Below are 20,259 nucleotides of genomic sequence, written 5' to 3'. Positions count from 1 at the left end.
CAACAGTATTTTTTTTTTTTTTTTTAAAAAAAACACCTAACCATTAAGAGCATACATGCATAGGCGTGAGATTTTTTACCATCATGTGCCTTGTGTTCCGGACAAATGTCCTCCACATGAATTTCTAGATGTGTATTCTTGACCTAACAAGCATATTGCTTAAATTATTGTATCACGTATTAACAACACTAACTCCACTGAAAGAAGAGAATGTAGCTAGGGAATAATTATCCCATATTTTGAAAAACATCGCACTTATATCTGTTAAGTAATCTTCATGCCAAGGGTGTGCGGTGACCATCTTTTGAAATGGTGACCATTTAACCATTATTTCATTTGCCAATTTGTGTGAAGTCACCATTCCTTCGTTGCAATGATATCACCAACAAAAAAAATTATAATTATATAATTATACTAATTTTTTGTTTCACAGTTTAAATCAATATCAAGTAAATCTACCTCCATTTCCTTTAGTTCAGGTTAGTGTAAATAAAATAAAAGTTCAAGGCAAAAGAAGGTGAATAGAAAATGAACTATTAGGCATACAAAGTTTTCAAGGGATTCAACTTTATTTGGTTCATCAATGATTATTGTTGAAAAATATATAATACAAAGAACACGGCATCTAGAAGTTGGACATTTGACACATGGTTTTACAAGAACATTATGTCATACGGCAGAAAATGCGTAATAGTTAACAAGTCACCCCCCACTCAAGGATGAGGTGGGGGTTAAAGCAAAAGAAGCCAAAAAGTTAATAACATTGATACTGATGAAGAAAATCTATGTGGTTTATGTGAAAAATGATCGTAAAATGGAATGATAGTCCTTTGTTTCACTATGACTATTTAATTTTTTTTCTACACCAATTGTAATATACTATGACCCATATTATTCATCTCCACAGGACATTCAACTAGATTCTTATCCTTATGAGGTGTACGTTCATGTTTATTGTCATTTTGCTTGGACCATCTTTTGAATTGTTGGCCATTTAAGATTTAACCATTTTTTCCTTTACCAATTTGTGTGGAGTCACCCTTCCTTCGTTGCATTGATATCACTAGCATCTAGAAAAATTATCATTATATAACTATAATAATTTTTTGTTACACAATTTACAACAATATCAAGTAAATCTACCTTCCCTTCCTTTAGTTCAGGTTAGTGTAAATAAATAAAAGTTCAAGGCAAAAAAAGGTGAAAAAAAAAAATCAACTATTAGGCAGACAAAGTTTTCAATATTACTAGTGGGATTCAACTTTATTTGGCTCATCAATGATTATTGTTGAAAAAATATAATAAAAAGAACCCAGCATCTAGAAGTTGGACATTTGACATATGGTCTTACATGAAAATTATGTCACACAGTAGAAAATGTGTAATGGTTAACAAGTCACCTCCACCCCAGGATGGGGTGAGGGTTAAAGCAAAAGAAACTAGAAAGTCGATAACACTGATACTGAAGAAGAAAATCTATGCAGTTTATGTGAAAAATGATTGTTAAGTGGAATGATAGTCCTTTGTCCCACTATGAGTATTCAATTTTATGCATCGCCAAATGTAATATACTATGGATTTTATTTCTTTCCACTTTGATTACTTTATTAGAAAACGTTGTGTGTAGTAAATTGCAATAAACGAAGGATAAAATGGAACATGAAATTTTTATTTTGTGCAATGAACCTAGAACATCTCATCACTTGTCTTCAGAAAATATTGATCCAGCAGGGTTTGGCTTAATATTACTAAGGGAATTATGCCATTAAGAGCATACATGCATATGCATGAGATTTTTCACCATCATGTGCCTTATGTTCCGGACAAATGTCCTCCACATGAATTTCTGGATGTGTATTCTTGATCTAACAAGCATATTGCTTAAATTATGGTATCATGTATCAACAACACTAACTCCATTGGAAGAAGAGAATGTAGGGAAAAAATATCCCATATTTTGAAAAAAAAACCTCACAAACACTTAAATTTGTTGAGTGACCTTTACGCCAAGGATGTGCGGGGGTGACCATCTTTTGAAATGGTGACCATTTAACCATTATTTCATTTGCTAGTTTTTGTGGAGTCATCATTCCTTAGTTGCAATGATATCACCAGAAGAAAAATTATCATTATATAACTATAATAATTTTTTGTTTCACAATTTAAATCAATATCAAGTAAATCTACCTCCACTTCCTTTAGTTCAGGTTAGTGTAAATAAATAAAAGTTCAAGGCAAAAGAATGTGAAAAGAAAATAAACTATTAGGCATAAAAAGTTTTCAAGGGATTTAACTTTATTTGGCTAATCAATGATTATTGTTGAAAAAATATAATATAAAGAACACGGCATCTAGAAGTTGGACATTTGACACACAGTTTTACACAAAAGTTATGCCATACGGTAGAAAATGCGTAATGGTTAACAAGTCACCCCCCCACTCTAGGATGGGATGGGAGTTAAAGCAAAAGAGGCCAAAAAGGCAATAATATTGATACTAATGAAGAAAATCTATGTGGTTTAAGTGAAAAATGATTGTAAAGTGGAACGATAGTCCTTTATTCCACTATGAGTATTTAATTTTTTGCTCCACCAATGCTTTCCACTTTGATTACTTTATTAGAAAACGTGGCGTGTAGTAAATTGCAGTAAGTGAAGGATAAAGTCGAACTGAATTTTTATTTCGTCCAATGAACTTAGCACATCTCATCACTTGTCTTTGGCAAGTATTGATCTAGTACTAAGGGAATTATGCCATTAAGAGCACACATGCATACACATGGGATTTTTCACCATCATGAGCCTTATGTTTGGGACAAATGTCCTCCGCATGAATTTCTGGATGTGTATTCCTAACCTAAGAAGCACATTGCTTAAATATTGTATCAAGTATCAATAGCACTATAATGGAAAAAATAGTTAACCAAAAAACCATCGTTTAGCATGAAATTTGAACCAAATACTTGCCGGCTGCCTATAGAAGGAGCACGTTGACTGCAGGAAGCACATTCAAAATCAAATCAGTAGCACTATCAGTTTTGTTAACATTGCAAAAGAACTCCATTCTAAAAATTTACATAATCTCTACTTGTCTCAATTGTAACAATGCACTTTCCAGCTCCAGTTATGACTATTTACTGATATTGGATTTTCTATAGTTCACAAGCAACTTTTCTTGTGCTTTTTCTTCGACTGCTAAGCAAGTTGAGGTTAGTAAATTAGCCTCTGATGGTGGTTTGGATTTTGGAGTAGGTTTACGAAAGCTGCCTCCAACAAGTCTGACTGCTTTAATTCCTATGGTAGATGTTTCTAAAGAATGACTTTGTATGTCCATTTAATTGCTTGTTCTTGCAAACCTCTTGGAACAGTGACGTGCAATTCTGAATACCTATTGAACATCTTCCATGAAAAAAATTACATGGGTGTGGACAAGAATTATTTGTGTTCTTATTTTCCCTTGCATTACCTTCTTTGTGGTTATGATGCATAGGTGCTCATAATTTGCAAATGGAGGATAGTAAAAAAGCAGTCATCAATTACACAATTACTTGGCTTTTGATGTGGTGCTATGTTTTTTGTTATGTATTACTTTTTTCAACCCAAAGCAGTAGGTTGCAGGTTTGAGTCCAGGAATCAACCTCTACCAAAGGAAAAAAAAAAAAAAATTTGGGTTAGCTTACCTACCAAACACCTTTGCAAGGCTTTGCAAAAGTGGGAGTTTTTTGTGCATTTGGTACGATTTTTTTTAATGTATATTGTAGAAGACTCATCCAGCCAACACTTGCATTTACATGTTTGGGCAATACTGCTACAAATGACAATAATTATTAGACATGGCAAAATGAAACTTGAGCTAGATGATTGTCACTATTACTTAGGACTGAAAAATCCCACTTGGGTTAGCTCCTTTTTGCCCTTTTTTTTTTCAAAATATTTCATGGTTTATTTAGAATTAGTCTTGGTGAAATGTTCGGGTATATTGTATGCACTTAAATTATCTTAATTTTGGTTTTAGTAGACTCTGGTCTCATAATTATTAATTTGTATATACAAAGAATGCTATACTTATTTTGAAAAGCGTCATTTTTCCCTCGATTTTAATTTTAGTGTTCTTTATAACATCATCCTGTACATAGGGTATTAGGATGGGCTAATCAAGGTGTTCGAGGAGAAATTATTCATGTTTGGTTGCACAAAAAATATTTACAAACATAAAAATCGCAACTTTTGTTTATATAAATTGATAACTCTATTTTTGTTTTTACACAGTTTGTTGCCAAAGAAAAGCAAAAGAAACCATCAACTATTCATTCAGGCATTAAACATTTATTTATCCTAGTTGTTTTTCTCAGCTTTAACCAATTAATCCAGAATTTTAGAAGGGTTGGTGACAAAAAATAATCTCGATTTCTTTGATGAGATCATGTTGGCAGGGGAGAGTGCACGATATAGTGGAAACTCTATGCCGCAAAATTAACTAATGCATATACGTCCCTCTTCCCTGCTCTTTTTTCTATTTCTTTTTTTGATTTTTTTTTTAAATTTCTAAGATAGAATTTAAGTATATATTGTGTTAAACTCTCTTTTAAAAACTTGAATCTCGGCTCTAGAATGTAAACTAAAGTTTCAAATTTCAAGTACATAAATGTTCATTATATAGTTTTAACATAGTTACAATTTGAGCATCTTATGAGTCTATATTAACCAAAATAAGAATTTTACATAAACTAAACTTAGTGGTTATCTAACTATTAATGATCATCCTATTCATGAGTTGAATTTAACTTTGAAAAATGGAATATTTATTTTATTAAAATTTGCATCATAATATTTGCTCCCTTCAAGTCAAGAAGAGTCAAATCCTGACTCCACCAAGTTCCTGATTGCATTTGGAAGATAACAGCCGAGTACAAAGCTATTTTGGTCACTGGGTTAATTTTTCAATTACAAAACCCAAAGCACTACCAGCATTCATGGGAAGTAGTAGGTGTTTCCTTCATCGAAAGAAAGGGGAGAGGGCACAATATATTTTGATGATAACTTCAGAAGAATTTGTTGTTTTATCTGTGTTCGCCAAGCTAGAATATGACATAATATTTTGTGTGTTGAGCAGCTTGTTCAGAAAGGGCAAATGCCATCCAAGCAATTGGTTTTAGCCTAACTAAAAATCTGCAAAATGTTTAAGTTGCTTCAATTATATCTGACCTTGTCTAAAGAGGGGTTAGCATCCATTTCTTGTCAATCAATCGAGTTATTAGTTATGTTATTTATGGGTGAAATTGAACCCGCGAATGGTGGATTCACAATCCAAATCCACTTGGCTACATTTGCCCCTATACTCCCTGTAATAAAATTCCTAAGATTTCAATTTCCACCAATCCTCATATTACTTTTCTGATAGAATACAAGAGTCAGAAAATAGGCATCCAGATCATAGGTCAATCCGGATAAGTGACCAGAACATATGCCATCCGTGTCAACTCGATTGCATTGTAAAACATGAGAAATTTCTAACATTGAAGCGACCAGATCGATATAAATATAACTTACATAATATTCACATTCTCTTGGCATAAGGATCTTACATAGTGTAATTTAACCTAGTCAGTAAGCCCTTTATCTTTTGGTGTTAACTTGGCTTTAACAAACAATGACAATATTATAAACAAGAACTTTCATCATATATAAGCATAAAGTAGCACATTATAAGCACCACAGAACAGGCAAAACCCATAAAATTTCATACAATTTTTACATAATTATTAACAAACAACACATGATAGGTCATCAGACCGAGTTGCCACACAAAGAACTTCAACCTTGAAGACTGGTTATCAGAAAATGTAGTCTGGTAACTGGAGGGGGAACCTTGCCACCTCAACCTCAAATGGAGCACCTTTTGGGTCTGCTAACCTAAGGAACAGACCAAAACAAAAGTTCAATTTCACATTCTTAAAAAGAGCTGAATTCTTCTAATTGATATTATGGAAATTTGCTGAATTGGCAACCATTATACACCTCACTTGCATCTCTCTCTCTCTCTCTCTCTCTCTCTCTCTCTCTCATTAGTATGTACATAATCAAGCCATTGTTCATAACCTTGGGAGATCTCAGTTTCACTTAGCATTATAGACTTTGATTAGATTGTGGAATAAATACAAGAAACTTCCTTATAGTAAAGTATGCATATGCATAAGATTCACAAACCTGTACAACGTAGATCAGCCAATTAAAATCGCAATCACATGAAATGATATAACCCATAACTCTGCTTATTCTTGTACCCTTGTTTTACTGTGCAACAGATTCTTATGGTTTTTTTTGTGCGGGTGTGGATAGGTATAGAAATTATTATTAAAAGGAAATAAAAATAGTACATGCTGCTCCCCTGGAACACAGGCAGTGTACTAAGGGAAGTCAAATAATTATGCAAAATAATACAATTCTAAGAATTAAAAGACCGCTCATGGCAGTCATCAAGTCAAACAAAGAAAGCATAAGAACTGTTTCAACTCAAGGATGGTATGATCCTCCCCCTCAAAAGTTTGAAGATTCAGTTCTCTCCAAATAATCCACATGATACACAACTAGCCCCCAAATAACCACTGCCCGATGCCAACCAACACCCCTTCTCAAACAAGCCAGCAAATCCACTATTTGCTTAGGCATCACCCAAGAGACACTAATCAAGCTAAACACAGTAGTCCACAAGCTATATATGCATAAGTACAGTGAATAAAACGTGATCCACTGATTTCCATCTATTCTCGCACATTCAACAACGGCTAACAACGCAATTATTCCTCTTCCTCAGATTATCCAATGTAAGAATCTTTCCCTTGGCCACAGTCCAAGTAAAAAAAACTACTTTAAAAGGTCTAATTCCCAGTCATGAACTGATCAAGTAAAAAGCACCTCGCAATTAGCACTTAGTAACACTTCCTCTAAGTCAATAGTGGGTCTATTTTACCCAATTTTTCACAGAAAATTTTAATCAATACCTTAACAAGATTTTCCATTCGCTTGGCTTGCAATGAACTCTCGTCTATACCCTTTAAGGACTTGAGTACATAAATGTTAAACCCAAGTCACACATGGCTATCTATGTGGCTAAGATCAAATGCCTAGAGCCTATTCAGTTTGGGTCCTTTAAGAAGAGTTTAGATTCTTTTTTCTTTTCATTTTGCCTAAAAGATAATTCCACCCCCCTTCCCCATTGACTATAAAATGCAGGGGGGCAACAAGCCATAGCTACTTAAGCATGGCTATAATAACTCTCTACACATTGAGGCCTTGTTTGGTTGGAGTAAAAAGGGGAGGGTAAACAAAGGGGAGAGGAAAATGGGAGTGAAAATGTTGTTTTCCCTTTAGGAGAGAAAACTTAAGGGAGAGAAAACACATCACCTGGGCCCACAAAAATTCATCTCTCCGAATTGGGAAGAAAACAGAGGAGATAAAAAGCTCAAATCCTGACACATATACCCCTTAGAGTCTAGACTGTCCATCTGAGTCAAGGCTGAGTTAGAGGCGAGTCACTGTTGTCCTCCACGTAGATCATCAGCCAAGTCACCATTGTCCTTCGTCGCCCACGAAATTTCACGTCGTCAACTTCACCACCCACAAAATCTCATGCCGTTGACTTTGCCACCCACAAAATTTCACCCAAGGATCTAGTGATTTTAGGCGTGGGAAGATATATTTCTTGAGCTGAACAATGTGAGGTAAATAGGACTCCAACCCCGAGACCAAAAAAAGAAAAAGGACAAGCAAGACTACCATAATAATATCTCAATGTGCACGTGGTGGATCCCTTGGGGATTTTTTTTTTAAATTCTTATATCTCATAAACTAATAAGTATCAATCGTGCTGATATTTTTCCCAAAACATTTAATGTTATCCACCCAATGGATTTTGAACTCACAAACTTATCCTCCACCCAATAAAGGGACGTGCTATTAGAGCTGGAGCTCATTGGCAGATAATATATATTGTTAAGTATGGGTTGCTACTAAGATATTTGGTAATTTCTCTTTTCTATAATACTAAAGAGATGACATAGAAATCTTTTAGGTAATTTTTCTATAATATTACATCTGCACATGCTATATATTTATACTATTGACAATCAAATTCATTCTGATAATTCATATTCTAAGAAAATGGTGAGCCCATGCAGCCCATTTGAACCTCATCTCTTATTAAAATATAGGCAAGAAAACGTACAAAGTCAATATAACTAGTGCAACTCCCTGCCTTAGTTTGCATGAACATAAAGATATCGGTACATCTGATTTTACTTTTTCCAAAGAAAATTATACCTTTTTTTTTCAAATATTTGTCTGGACTGGACAGGGAAGAACACAGGAGTGTGACCACCCACTTAGGTGTCAACTAGGCACGGAATGGCTACTGCCATTATATTTCTACCGAACAACGCATTTTGGATTTTGCATCACACATAAGTGCAATTCTACAACCTAAGGAAGTACTGAAGACAGCACATGTTTTCATCTACAGCAAGTAGGGTCATCGCAGTGCACTTAGCCAGATGCATATATGACTCACATTTCATAAGAACTCTTGAACCACATTTTAAGAAAACTACGTTTAACAAATGAAGGGTTTATGTAGAGTACCTGCCAGGGACAAATGTGAAAGAGCCCTCTACGGAACCTAAAGAAGTTGGTAGAGGCGTGCAACTCTCGTAAACAAATTCTTTCTCACCTGGAAGCAATAGTGGGTACTGCAAACATATAAAACAATAATAAGATCTTGAACAACTGTCAAAAAATGCTTACTTTGATGCTGTGCTTGGTTTATATTATGAATCAATAAATGACAATAGACCTACAGGTTTTTAAGCAGACCAAGAAGTTGATATCAATATTTTTGAATAAGGTGAATTTTTCATGTCATGATAGTGATTGTTTTCCTGGTTCGTTTCATACTAGGGACTGTTGATCAGGCCTTGCTGGGCTGGGCTGGGACTTGCCTAAGCTCAGCATACCAGTAATTTTTCCTTCATCTTCTGCCAGAGCAGGGCCAAATCAGAAACTGATGGATTGTTCTAGTAAACTAGTTCCATGTTTCAGCAACAAAATGTCATCGAATTTTGATTCACAAATAGCAAATGTAAGATATTTTGGTCAGGGACCATTAAAGAAACCATTCAATTAGGCTTTTTAACTTCCATCAAGTACACTTTTGTTCTGCCATTGGACACCTGATCTAGCATTTTAGCAAGCTGTCTACATCATCTCCAACACAAAGAGACTAATTAGATTTCTGTTTCTTCTCTTTTGCTAACTAGTAAATCACTTTTTTGTATTGGTAAGTTACGCACAAGGAAGCACGAACACCAATACGACATGACACGAGATAAAGTGACCTGGAAATTTCTAAAAAACCAGGACGCAAAACAAGGGAATATGGAAATGATTAATTAATATTTATTTTTAGGTCTATATATATATATATTTTTTTTTTTTGACATAATTTATGTTTATTTTTGGTTTTTTAAAAAGTAACAAATATCAAAATATTTGAAACATATCTCAAATTAATTTAAAAGCAATAATAGATAGCAAAGAAGTAAAACTATACGCAAAAAATGAATTTTCAGTAACCATCTTACCTACAAATTGTTCAAATTAAAAAATAAATAAAACAATATAGCTAGTAATAATCTTAACAATAACTTTCTACATTATAATAATTAATAAATAAAAAAATTCTAAACCATCAAATACTAACGTAACTAACAGGACCATCATATATTAATAAGTGATCATTTTAATCACTACTTATACTTTTTAACAATTAAAATATATATTTAACAATAAATTAAAGATTAAACTTATAACCCATGGCATCAGACCTGCGAGTATTGTAGAGATTTCTAGGATTCATGTGGATTTCAAAAAATTGTGTTTTTGATGATATCATTGGCAATTGTGCCCCAAAGTATTAAGTCTGAATTAATTTCAACCACACCCAAAGAGAGAGAGAGAAGCTATCATTACTATAAGATTCTTTCAAAGAGGTAAGAATTAGATTGCCCATTCAGATCAAGCTTACACTAAATAACAAGTGGGAATTAAGCACAAAAAAAAAATGATTAAATGGATTTCAACCTGTCCTATTACAGCTTCACCATTAACATCAGATTCTACACGGTCATTAGCACGAATGATCCAATGCCTCCACTTCAGTTGGCATGAGCTGAAGGGTATTCCATTAATGACACATCCTTCACGCTGAAGGGACATGCGGATTGAATAAGAAAATGTATACTTTGTAGTCTCATTTTGCAGGTCAGCAATCTCTGGAACAAAGACCGCAGAAGCACGAACCTTCAGTGAAAATCATTTGTGATTAGTTTTCATATAATAATAGAGGAGATGACAGTAGTTGTAGTGGTAATGCAATTAGCAATAAGAATCACAACTTAACAACTTCTACCAGACAAGAATGAATAGACCAATGATAAATGAGTTGAGTAGTTCTTTGATACTTACATATTTCCCAAAGCCTATCTTATGACTTCTTCTAGCATCTAGATAAGCTAAAATTTTTCTTTTCTTTTCTTTTTTATTAGTAAGCCAACTCCTTGTTGTGTTGAAAATCCCACACATTTCTTCTTATGAAAATGCTTTTAAAATGACTCAATTCACTATAATCAAGGAGTGCTCCAGCTGAGCATAAGTTCCGGTAATTTAAAAACAACTAAAGACCTTTCTTTTCTCCATAAAACCATCCCAAATGTTTATTGAATTTTCTCAAAACTTTAACAGAAGGGATCATTTTATGTGTGTATCATCCTCTCCTACTTAAAATTCTGACCTGTAAAAACTGTTCTTTACCCTTCAGGGCACATGGTGGATGTTACATGCTAACCATACAAATATGGTGAAGAGTGTTTTAAGAGTTCCCTTCTTACAAATCAAACTTAGCAAGCACTAAGAGATAGATTCCCATAACAAGCGATTAACGCATATACCATGTAACACGAGGCAAGGTGAAAAATTCTTATCTGCTATCCAAAGACAGAGTTATAAATATAAAGGGGATGGTGCTGGAACCAGCAGATAGCTCTGGTTCACCCTGCCTGAAATTCACTTCCAGCCAAGGTGACACCAAATGCCTTTAAAGAGCAAAATTGAAGTCCTATCAAGCCACTTGATTACACAGCATAGACATCATCTCCCTTTTAGCCAATGGCAATGAAGAAGTTTGTCAAAAGAACAGGTTTTAAGAACCTGAACCCATAAGAACATTATTCCCAAGCCAGGGCCTATATGACAAAGCCAAATTTGTACATTCTAATATGCCTCAGCAGATTAATCAATCACCACACTTCCTATTTTACTCACTGTGCCAAAACAAAAGAATTAAAGGCTAAAATATGAAGGTTCTATGTTTTGACTTACTTTCACCCCATTGGTTATAGCAGTGGAACAAAATGGAGGTTCCTCTGGAAACAGACTGATACTTCTGGTTCCTCTTTCTTCACGAAGTTTAATCATACCATTTTCTAAGCGACGAGCATGTTCTTCTAACCATAGCAGCATTGCATCCTGCTGTTGATCACCATTGGAATCATGCACTGAACTTATTAATGCATTTGGTACACATGGAATCATTTCTCCCTCAGTTGCAAGATTCACAGTACCGACATGGAGTTGACCGGTGGTACAGTTGAGGAAAAAAAACTTCTCGGATTCTGTATAGGAAGCAGCCACAACAACATACTTATTTTTGCTGAACAAACGAATGTGTCGTATGATAGCCTTCGTGTTTAAAACCACCTCGTTTAAAGGTAACAGAAACACATTTACCAAGTGGGTATAATATGAATAGCCACCTATGAGGCCCAATAAACTTCCACTTGCACTTCCTGAAGATTTTTCGTTAAAGTCTTGACCATCACAAAAACGATAGAGGATCCTTGTGGGAAGAGGAAATTTCACTTTCAAGATCCTCTCTGACTCTTGAATCTCAACTTCTGATACGCCCTTGCGAAGTGTAGCCTCAGCTTCCGGAAAATTAATGGACAGCCAGTTCTTAAGTCTCCCCCAACATCTTTTAACTCGCATGACAAGCGACCAAGGATACATACTGAAAGCTTCTCGCCATGCTTGATAACATGCCTGGAGAGAGACAGGTAGAGGTAAGTCAAGAAAAGAAACAACTACTTCTTGAAATGATTTTATGATACAACACAACTCAATAGAGCATACTACTAATATAATACTTAAAAAAAAAAGAAAAGAAAGAGAGAGAGAGAGAGAGAAGTTGACTGCTCATTGACATAAAAATTACTGCATGTAACCCAGAAAATGGCCCTCATAATTGTGTGGGGGACCCCAATATATCCAGTTTGGTACTTGACAGTCATTTTCCAACAAAATAATTTCATTGAAAGTTTAAAAAGCAAAAACTATGAAGTGAAAATAACGTATTTCTTTTCTTGTGGAAGGTACTGAAAAGTCGTCAAATTACTTACTTAAAACATATTGACCACCAGAAATTTATCATTACACTGATGGTATGGTCAATCAATATGTCTGTCTAGCTCAAGATAAGGAAGAGAGAAATATATGACGATATAGCATTGACTCTTATGAATTTGACTCAGGCAGTCATGTAAACCAATTTTCCCACATCCACATTTTTCAGTTATTTCAGTAAAGCAGCAGGCAATTTTTCACGCCCACTCCACGCTCACCTTTAAACTTAAAAAAAAAAAAAAAAAAAAAAAAAAAAAAAAAAAAAAAACCCAAATTGATGAAAATGAAATCAACAGCTTTTCTCTCAAATGGGTACCCCATGAAATAAAAAAAAAATAGGGACCCTTAAAAGTTAAACATTTCTTTCCAATTAACTTTGTGCCAGTAAAGTTCTAGTCAAGGTCTATACTTGTAATTCTCCGTTGCTGTGGTATTTTCATTTGACAAAGAATGATCTATCTTTTTTTTTCCCAAACCTCAAAATCATTCTAATATATACACACTCAAAAAGAAACACCGAAAAAAATTACAAATTCAGTTTTTTTTTTTAATTTCCCCCAAAATTCCCACCCCATTTTATTCAACTACTGAAATTGAACAAAGAATTCAACTTGTTTGTTTCATACTTCATTACCCAGATAAAAAAAAAAAATGAAAGCTTTACATTCCAATTGACATACATAATATAAAAACAGAAATTGGAATACAAAAGCCCTAGTAAAGTAAGGAATGAATGAAAATTGGGGAAGATGGCAAAATGGGCATTGGGGAAAAAGCAAAAAAAAGAGGATCTAACCTTGAAAGAAGGGGTGAGGTTTCCAAAAGGATCAATGGGTTCATTGAGATCGAGTTCTTGGAAGCAAAACTTGGACCAGAGGATGTCTTCAGAAGCTGAAGACTTGAGCTTGTTGCTGACACAGGCAGCTATGGCTGTGTCTTTGGGAGTTAAGTTGGATATAATTGTGTGTAGGACTAGATCTCCCACTGCTTCCAAATCCATCTCTTTCTTTCTTTCTTTCTTTCTCTCTTTGCTTTCAATTGTGGTTTTTTTTACATGTTTCGCTATGAGACAAGACAACAGGGTTTTATGTATGCTTTGACCCTTTTGGGCTTGAAACTCCCAACACTGAGTTTTGGGAGTGCGTTGGTGATGAAAGATTGAAGAAACAACAACGTCAGTTTTGTTGTCCTGAACGTATGATGTTGTTTGGTAATTATAAGGACACTTGTCGATCTATCATTGTCCCCCACACGTGTGAGAATAACTATTCTTAAAATAGGCAATAGAGGATAACTATTCCTCATCAAAAATTGTAATTAATATTCCTTAATCTTGATAATGACTCCTAAAAAATTAAGTCCCAAAAGGCGGAAGGTGTAATTACCATAGCTAAGAAATTATTAAAAAAATAATTATTAATGAGAAATAATTTCCTAAAGTGAAGTGCACATTTTTAAAAAATGATTTAATAAATTTAAAAATAATGATTAATGAGAAATACAACAATCAAATTATCATATGTATTAAAATATAAATATTTTATATAATTCATATTATATTTAGATAAGCCTTACTTTTGTAATTTTGACACAAAAATTGCAAATGAAATCATTTTTTTTTATTAGCTAGATATGAGTACTTTCATATAATATTCTTTCTTAATAAAAAAAAAATTCTTTCTTAAATCTCCGATAGCCATAATTCCCTAAGACTAATTGCTAATATTAGTAAATAAGTTATGGAGAAAATATCAAGAAAAAATAAAAATAAAGAAGAATTAGGGGGTGTACATTTCTAGACAAGTTACTCTCTCTCTCTCTCTCTCTCTCTCTCTCTATATATATATATATATATATATATATATATATATATATAAAAGTGATAGGCACAAAAGAGCCTGCCTATTGTGAATGCACCTTGCGCTTAAGCACACTTTTACTAGCTAGACTTCCTATTACTCTTAAAACTAGTTTCTCTCTTTTTTTTTTTTTGAGTAAATGATAGTAGACTTTATTCATTTAATATTATGCTATACAATGAGAAAGAGAAAAAAAATGGTCAAACAATGATTTCTTCATTCTCTTTTTAAACACTAGCAAGAGTTAGAGTAACACAATTACATCTTAAAAGAACAGTAATAAAGGATACACTAACAAATTTTTCACAAATCAACTTAATATTCTTAAATATCTAGCCACTTCTAAAGAACACATCTTCTCTGAAGAGGGGGTGACCATTAAGCAGCCAAAGGTTCAGTAGAAACAAGGTTAATCCTATAGACCTCCATGAGTTGTTAAAGGATTTATTCTCAAAGATCAATTTATTTTAGCAATTTTAGAACATGACTCATGTTGTTCTAGAAGCTTGTAGGTGCAATTGTCGAATTGTTTTTTTTTAAAATAGTTTCAACTTGTGGCGTCCGCTATTGATAATAACTCTTTATCATTAGATTAAGATACCAATCAGTTTCTGGTATAGGCGAGGATTGAACCCCAGATCTCTTATTCAACTATAAAAACTTTACCAATTAAGTTAAATTGGAACTCACAATTGCTTTTTAGTTATTAATGAAATTGCAGTTTATAAAAAAAAATCTAAACCTTCTAAATTTCAAGTTTATTTAATTTAGGTCTTCCATTATTCAATGTAAAAAAAAAAAAAAACTCCATTTTTATGTTATTTTTTAATTATTTATTAAAGTTTTATATTTGAATATAATAAGCTCCATTTTTATATGTTTTTTTAAATGACTTATATATATATATATTGGGTTTCCTTTTCCGAGTGGAAAAAAATTTATAAGACTTTGATGAAGCCAAAAAATCACCAGTAAGTCGCAAGCACTCCTCTCACCAAAGCAACACCTGCAAAAGAGGAAAAAAGAGGACCTAAAAGAGAGCACCGGTGTGGTGCCGGCCAAAAACCCTCCGAAGGTCAAGTTAGAGCCTTATTCTTCAACCCTAGAATGCCAGAGTTGAGATAATCGTGCATACCTTGATACTAGGGTTTCTGGGGTATTTATATTGGCGTAGAATTTCCTTTCCCTTTGGGATTCTACTTCCTTCTCGAGCCCTTTTCCATATAGGATTCTTCTTATTATGGTCGAACGTGTAACGCAAGAATTCCAGGCGTACACGCTTGTGTGAAGATAAAGCAAAGTCAAGTCAAACACATCGTGTGGCAAACAACTAAAGATTTAAAATTAATTAATTAACAAACGGGTACTCAATGATCGGAACCGTCGTATACGTATACCCACGGTATTAATCCGTCTACACCCATTCCGTCCACCTAGGACGGAGGAAAGATCCGTCTTATATTTTTCATCCTCTTCAGTTGCCCCCTTCACTCCTTGGATCCGTCTTTCTAAACTAGACGGATTCAGGGAGTGACAAGTAAATTTGTTAAGATCTGACGGATTTGGTTTATGAAGGACACGTGGCCTGTAATTATGACGAAGGACACGTGGCCCTTATTGATTAGCTTTTCCCCTGAAACAAGGCGTCCCCTCGTATTCTGCGCCCTTCACTCTATAAAAACCTGCCTTTCCTTCCTTCATTTTTCTCTTCCTACAAAAAACTTGCAATCAGAGCGCCACCGTCATCCATATCATGCATTCGTGTCGTCCTTCTACTTTGTCCGTCATTTTGCTTTTGCTCAACTCAATCCGGTATGTACTCCTAACCTTTCTTCCGTCCAATTTTTATTTTATACATATGCAATTTCTCTAGATTTGTCAGTCTTAGGTCATACCTTCATAAATGTAGGTTATGTCTAGTGCGTCAAGTAACCAATCGTTTGTCCGCAACGGGGCGAGCTACGGTGAGAGATTCTCGTCAGGTCCAAACGATCCTAACGCTTCAAGTGAAGAGAGGAATCCGTCCAGTACCTCTTCTTCCTTAGATGATGAAGGTCTGGAGGCGGAGAGTTCAGAGTCGTCGAGTAGTAGCTTAGACGGTGTGGATCCCCCCGTTCAATCGGTGATTGGTCCGGACGGTCTTAGAGAATTCGTCATGTTACCCCTTTGGACGATGAATGACTTTAGGTCGTCAATCACTGAGTCTCACCTCAAAACACTTAGAACCAACTATCAAATACCAGATAACGTCCGTCTACGTCTCCCCCACAAGTCTGAGAAGTGTTACTATAGGGGGGTCAACGGTGCTGGAATCTACGAGCAAGCCATGAAGGCAGGGCTCAGATTCCCTTTGAGTTCTCTCCACCGTCGTCTGCTTCAATACCTTGGCCTATCCGTCACTCAGATCTCCCCAAATGCCTGGAGAGTATTCATAGGCGTAGAGGTTTTATATGAAGCCATGTCCGACGGCGCCCGAAGATTGACGGTGGAAGAATTCTTCCACTGTTACCGTTCGACGGAGATCGTCAAATCAAAAGGAATGTACAGTTTCGTAGCCAGGAGTCGGTTGTTGAGGCTAGTTAGTGATACGCCGGACTCCAATAGGGATTGGAAAAGTAGATACTTCTTTTTGGAGGGGGATGAATGGATGTGTCGTCCAGGAGATGACACGTATATGCCCGTCGACACCACATGGGGCATAATGCCTCCGTTGGGTATGCTATTGCTTCGGTTTCCGTCTAATTGAATCTTGAAAGTTATATCATTCATTTTACTTCATTCATTTTCATTCATCATTTTTTTTTTAAAGTCTAACCGTCTTTTTTGTAGCTCGGGACCGTCCACAAGTTACCTTGGAGCAGTGGAGCTTCTTGGAGAGAATCTTTAACAAGGCGAAGCTCCAAGAAAGGACGTGGGCACAACTCGTCACTCCTGATACCCTGCATTGGTATTGTGACGGTCTTGAACCTTCAGCCGCCGCCCGTCATTACAATAGTAGAGTACGCAAACGTAAGTCCGTTGTAAATATGTCCGTTTTTTTGTATTGTTTCTATTTACTACTCTTGCCTTTCCTAACATCCGTCTTTGATTTGCAGAGATGGACGCTACCAAAAGAAGAGCCTTCATCAAACAACAAGCAGTGAAGAAAAAACAGGAGGCTGGGTCTTCAGCTAAGGCGACGGCTCCCTCTCTTCCGTTAAAACGGAATCAACAAGAGAAGGTGGACCGTCTGCCTAAGAAGCAGAAGACAAAGCCCGTCGTAGCTTTGGAAGCCGAGAAGCCACCCGTCAAGCATGGCAAGGGTAAGGGCTTGATGAAAGGCCCAATTCCCATCGGGGAGAAACCACCCGTTCTCTTTCGAGAAGATTCAAGCTACGCCCTGGAAAAACTTTCGTCCATCCTGATGGCTGATGATTTCGAGGACCTCGGCAACCATGCGACGGAGGCGATGGGAGAGACGGGCCTCTTCAACATTGCACAGGTACTTTCGAGCCTGTCCTTTAACTTTGCAATCTTTTAATATCATCTGTCATTTACACAGTATTCTATTTTGTTTTTAGGCCATGCTGATGATGAAAGGGCTAATGGGCCGTTGTCTCAATCATGAGACAGTTATGGACCGTCTTAGGAAGAAAAATAAGACGATGGAGGATGAGCTTCACGACCTGAAGACCTATAAGATCAACACGGACAGAAAGCTCAAGTGCTCGGAGCAAGTTAGGGGTGAGCTAGAGAGGGAGAATGAGCAATTGCGCCAAATCCTAAAGGACAAGGAAAAGGAGCTGACGGATACAAAGATCCAACTTCGCGACGCAAAAAAGGTTGCCGTCCAGGAGTATCGCGACTCTGACCTTCTTCTTGCAAAGCTTGGAAGTTCATTCGCTGACGGATTCGACGATGCCATCCGTCAGGTTAAGTCGTCGTATCCGGACTTGGACGTCTCCCATGTCTCCATTGATGCTTAAGGGCAAACACTCGCACAGTCCGTCCGTTCAGATAGTTCAGACGATGTGCTTGCCGTCCCTGCTGCAGCTGACGAAGGTCAAACTCTCCCTCCAGTTCAACTAGATGACGATCAGAAGAATGAACCTACATCCCCCAAGCATCAGTAGTGGCCCCTTTATCCGTTGTAAAATTTTTTATCACGGTTAAAACTTTTACCGTTGTAATCTATTTATTTGAACCGTCGTATTTTAATTGTAACCATTTCATTTTATGAAATTTTAGTTCGCTTATCTTTGTGAATTTTGTTCCGTCGTATATTATGATAATAATTCTTGTAGGTTGATCCTTCCATTATGGGGACAACTTTCATCCTTTTGGGTGGTCCGTTCACACTATGGATTTAAAGATTTCTTCATAATGTGGATTTTACTCTTGTCCATTTTGAATGATCCGTCCATTATATGGACTTAGTAGAGGTCCGTCCACTATGTGGATTTAGCTAATGTCCGTCCACTTTGTGGACTTTCAAGGTCTTCATCCTTCTGGATGATCCGTCTATTTTATGGACTTGCTAAGGTCTCCATCCTTTTGGATGATCCGTCTACTTTGTGGACTTTGTAGATCTTCATCCTTCTGGATGATTCGTCCATTTTATGGACTTGCTAGGGTTTCTATCCTTTTGGATGATCCGTCCACTTTGTGGATTTTGTCATCCTTTTGGATGATCCGTCCACTTTGTGGACTTTTGGTCGTCATCCTTTTGGATGATTCGTCCACTTTGTGGACTTGCTAGGGTCTCCATCCTTTTGGATGATCCGTCCACTTTGTGGATTTTGTCGTCATCCTTTTGGATGATCCGTCCACTTTGTGGACTTTCAAGGTCTTCATCCTTCTGGATAATCCGTCCATTTTATGGACTTGCTAAGGTCTCCATCCTTTTGGATGATCCGTCCACTTTGTGGACTTTTGGTCGTCATCCTTTTGGATGATTCGTCCACTTTGTGGACTTGTCGTCAACCTTTTGGATGATCCGTCCACTTTGTGGACTTTTAGTCGTCATCCTTTTGGATGATTCGTCTATTTTATGGACTTGGTAAATTTTTAGCATCATACACTTCATATGTTCTGAATAAAAACTCTTTTCAAAATGTTAGATCAGTAGACCATATATTGTTCATGGAAAGGAAAACTTAAGTTCTGATAATTAAAAACTACAACTGTTTAACAATAAAAGGAAATATGGGAAATAAGGAGGTGGGTGTTGTCTCCTGCTGCACTACTGGTAGTACTTCTTCAGGTGCTCTGTGTTCCACGGATGGCTCAGTTTCCTACCGTCCAACGTCTCCAAATAGTACGTTCCTTTCCTACGCCACGAGATGATTCTGTACGGCCCTTCCCAGTTAGGACCCAGTTTTCCTTGGAATGCATCCTTTGTAGCTCCGAGTACTTTTCGTAACACCAGATCTCCTACCTGGAAGTCCCTATGCTTGACCTTGGAGGTGTAATGATTTGCCATCATGTCCTGGTATCGGGCCTTTCTTTGTGCAGCTGCTGCCCTGACCTCGTCTATAAGGTCAAGTTCCAAACGCAATGCTTCGTTATTCTTGCTCTCATCGTAGTTTTCCACACGGTAGCTCGCTAATCCAACCTCTGCCGGTATGAGGGCCTTAGTACCATACGCCAATCGAAACGGTGTCTCTCCTGTTGGTGTTCTCGCCATTGTCCTGTATGCCCATAAAACGCTTGGTAGTTCGTCCGACCAGATCGTCTTTGCCCCCTCGAGCCGGGTAGTCTGCTTCTTCACGGCCGAGACATCTTAGATATGGTCGGGAGAATCCTCATTTGTAGAGGACGTTTTTTATTAAGACAAATCGGGCTGCTGTAACCTTCAACTTCCTCGCGTTCTCTTTATCATCAGGCAGCTTGCCCTCCTTGAGATACGCCAT

At 36.4% G+C, this 20,259-nt stretch overlaps 2 protein-coding genes across 2 annotated transcripts; both read right to left on the bottom strand.

Annotated features, from left to right (window-relative positions):
• Positions 1 to 5,658: 5,658 nt before the first annotated feature.
• LOC142631520 (F-box protein SKIP16) lies at positions 5,659 to 13,693 on the bottom strand. The gene is made up of 5 exons (XM_075805686.1): positions 13,306 to 13,693; positions 11,430 to 12,149; positions 10,134 to 10,352; positions 8,637 to 8,743; positions 5,659 to 5,912 (listed from the first exon to the last, which is right to left on the bottom strand). The coding sequence occupies exons 1-5, from the start codon at positions 13,507 to 13,509 to the stop codon at positions 5,834 to 5,836; spliced, it is 1,329 nt and encodes a 442-aa protein (XP_075661801.1). The 5' UTR covers positions 13,510 to 13,693; the 3' UTR covers positions 5,659 to 5,833.
• Positions 13,694 to 19,589: 5,896 nt separating this feature from the next.
• LOC142632403 (uncharacterized) lies at positions 19,590 to 20,259 on the bottom strand. The gene is made up of 2 exons (XM_075806816.1): positions 20,200 to 20,259; positions 19,590 to 19,979 (listed from the first exon to the last, which is right to left on the bottom strand). The coding sequence occupies exons 1-2, from the start codon at positions 20,257 to 20,259 to the stop codon at positions 19,590 to 19,592; spliced, it is 450 nt and encodes a 149-aa protein (XP_075662931.1).

The sequence above is a fragment of the Castanea sativa genome, chromosome 4, assembly GCF_040712315.1.
Source record: "Castanea sativa cultivar Marrone di Chiusa Pesio chromosome 4, ASM4071231v1".
Taxonomy (NCBI): Eukaryota; Viridiplantae; Streptophyta; class Magnoliopsida; order Fagales; family Fagaceae; genus Castanea; species Castanea sativa.
This window is presented reverse-complemented; position numbering and strand designations above follow the sequence as displayed.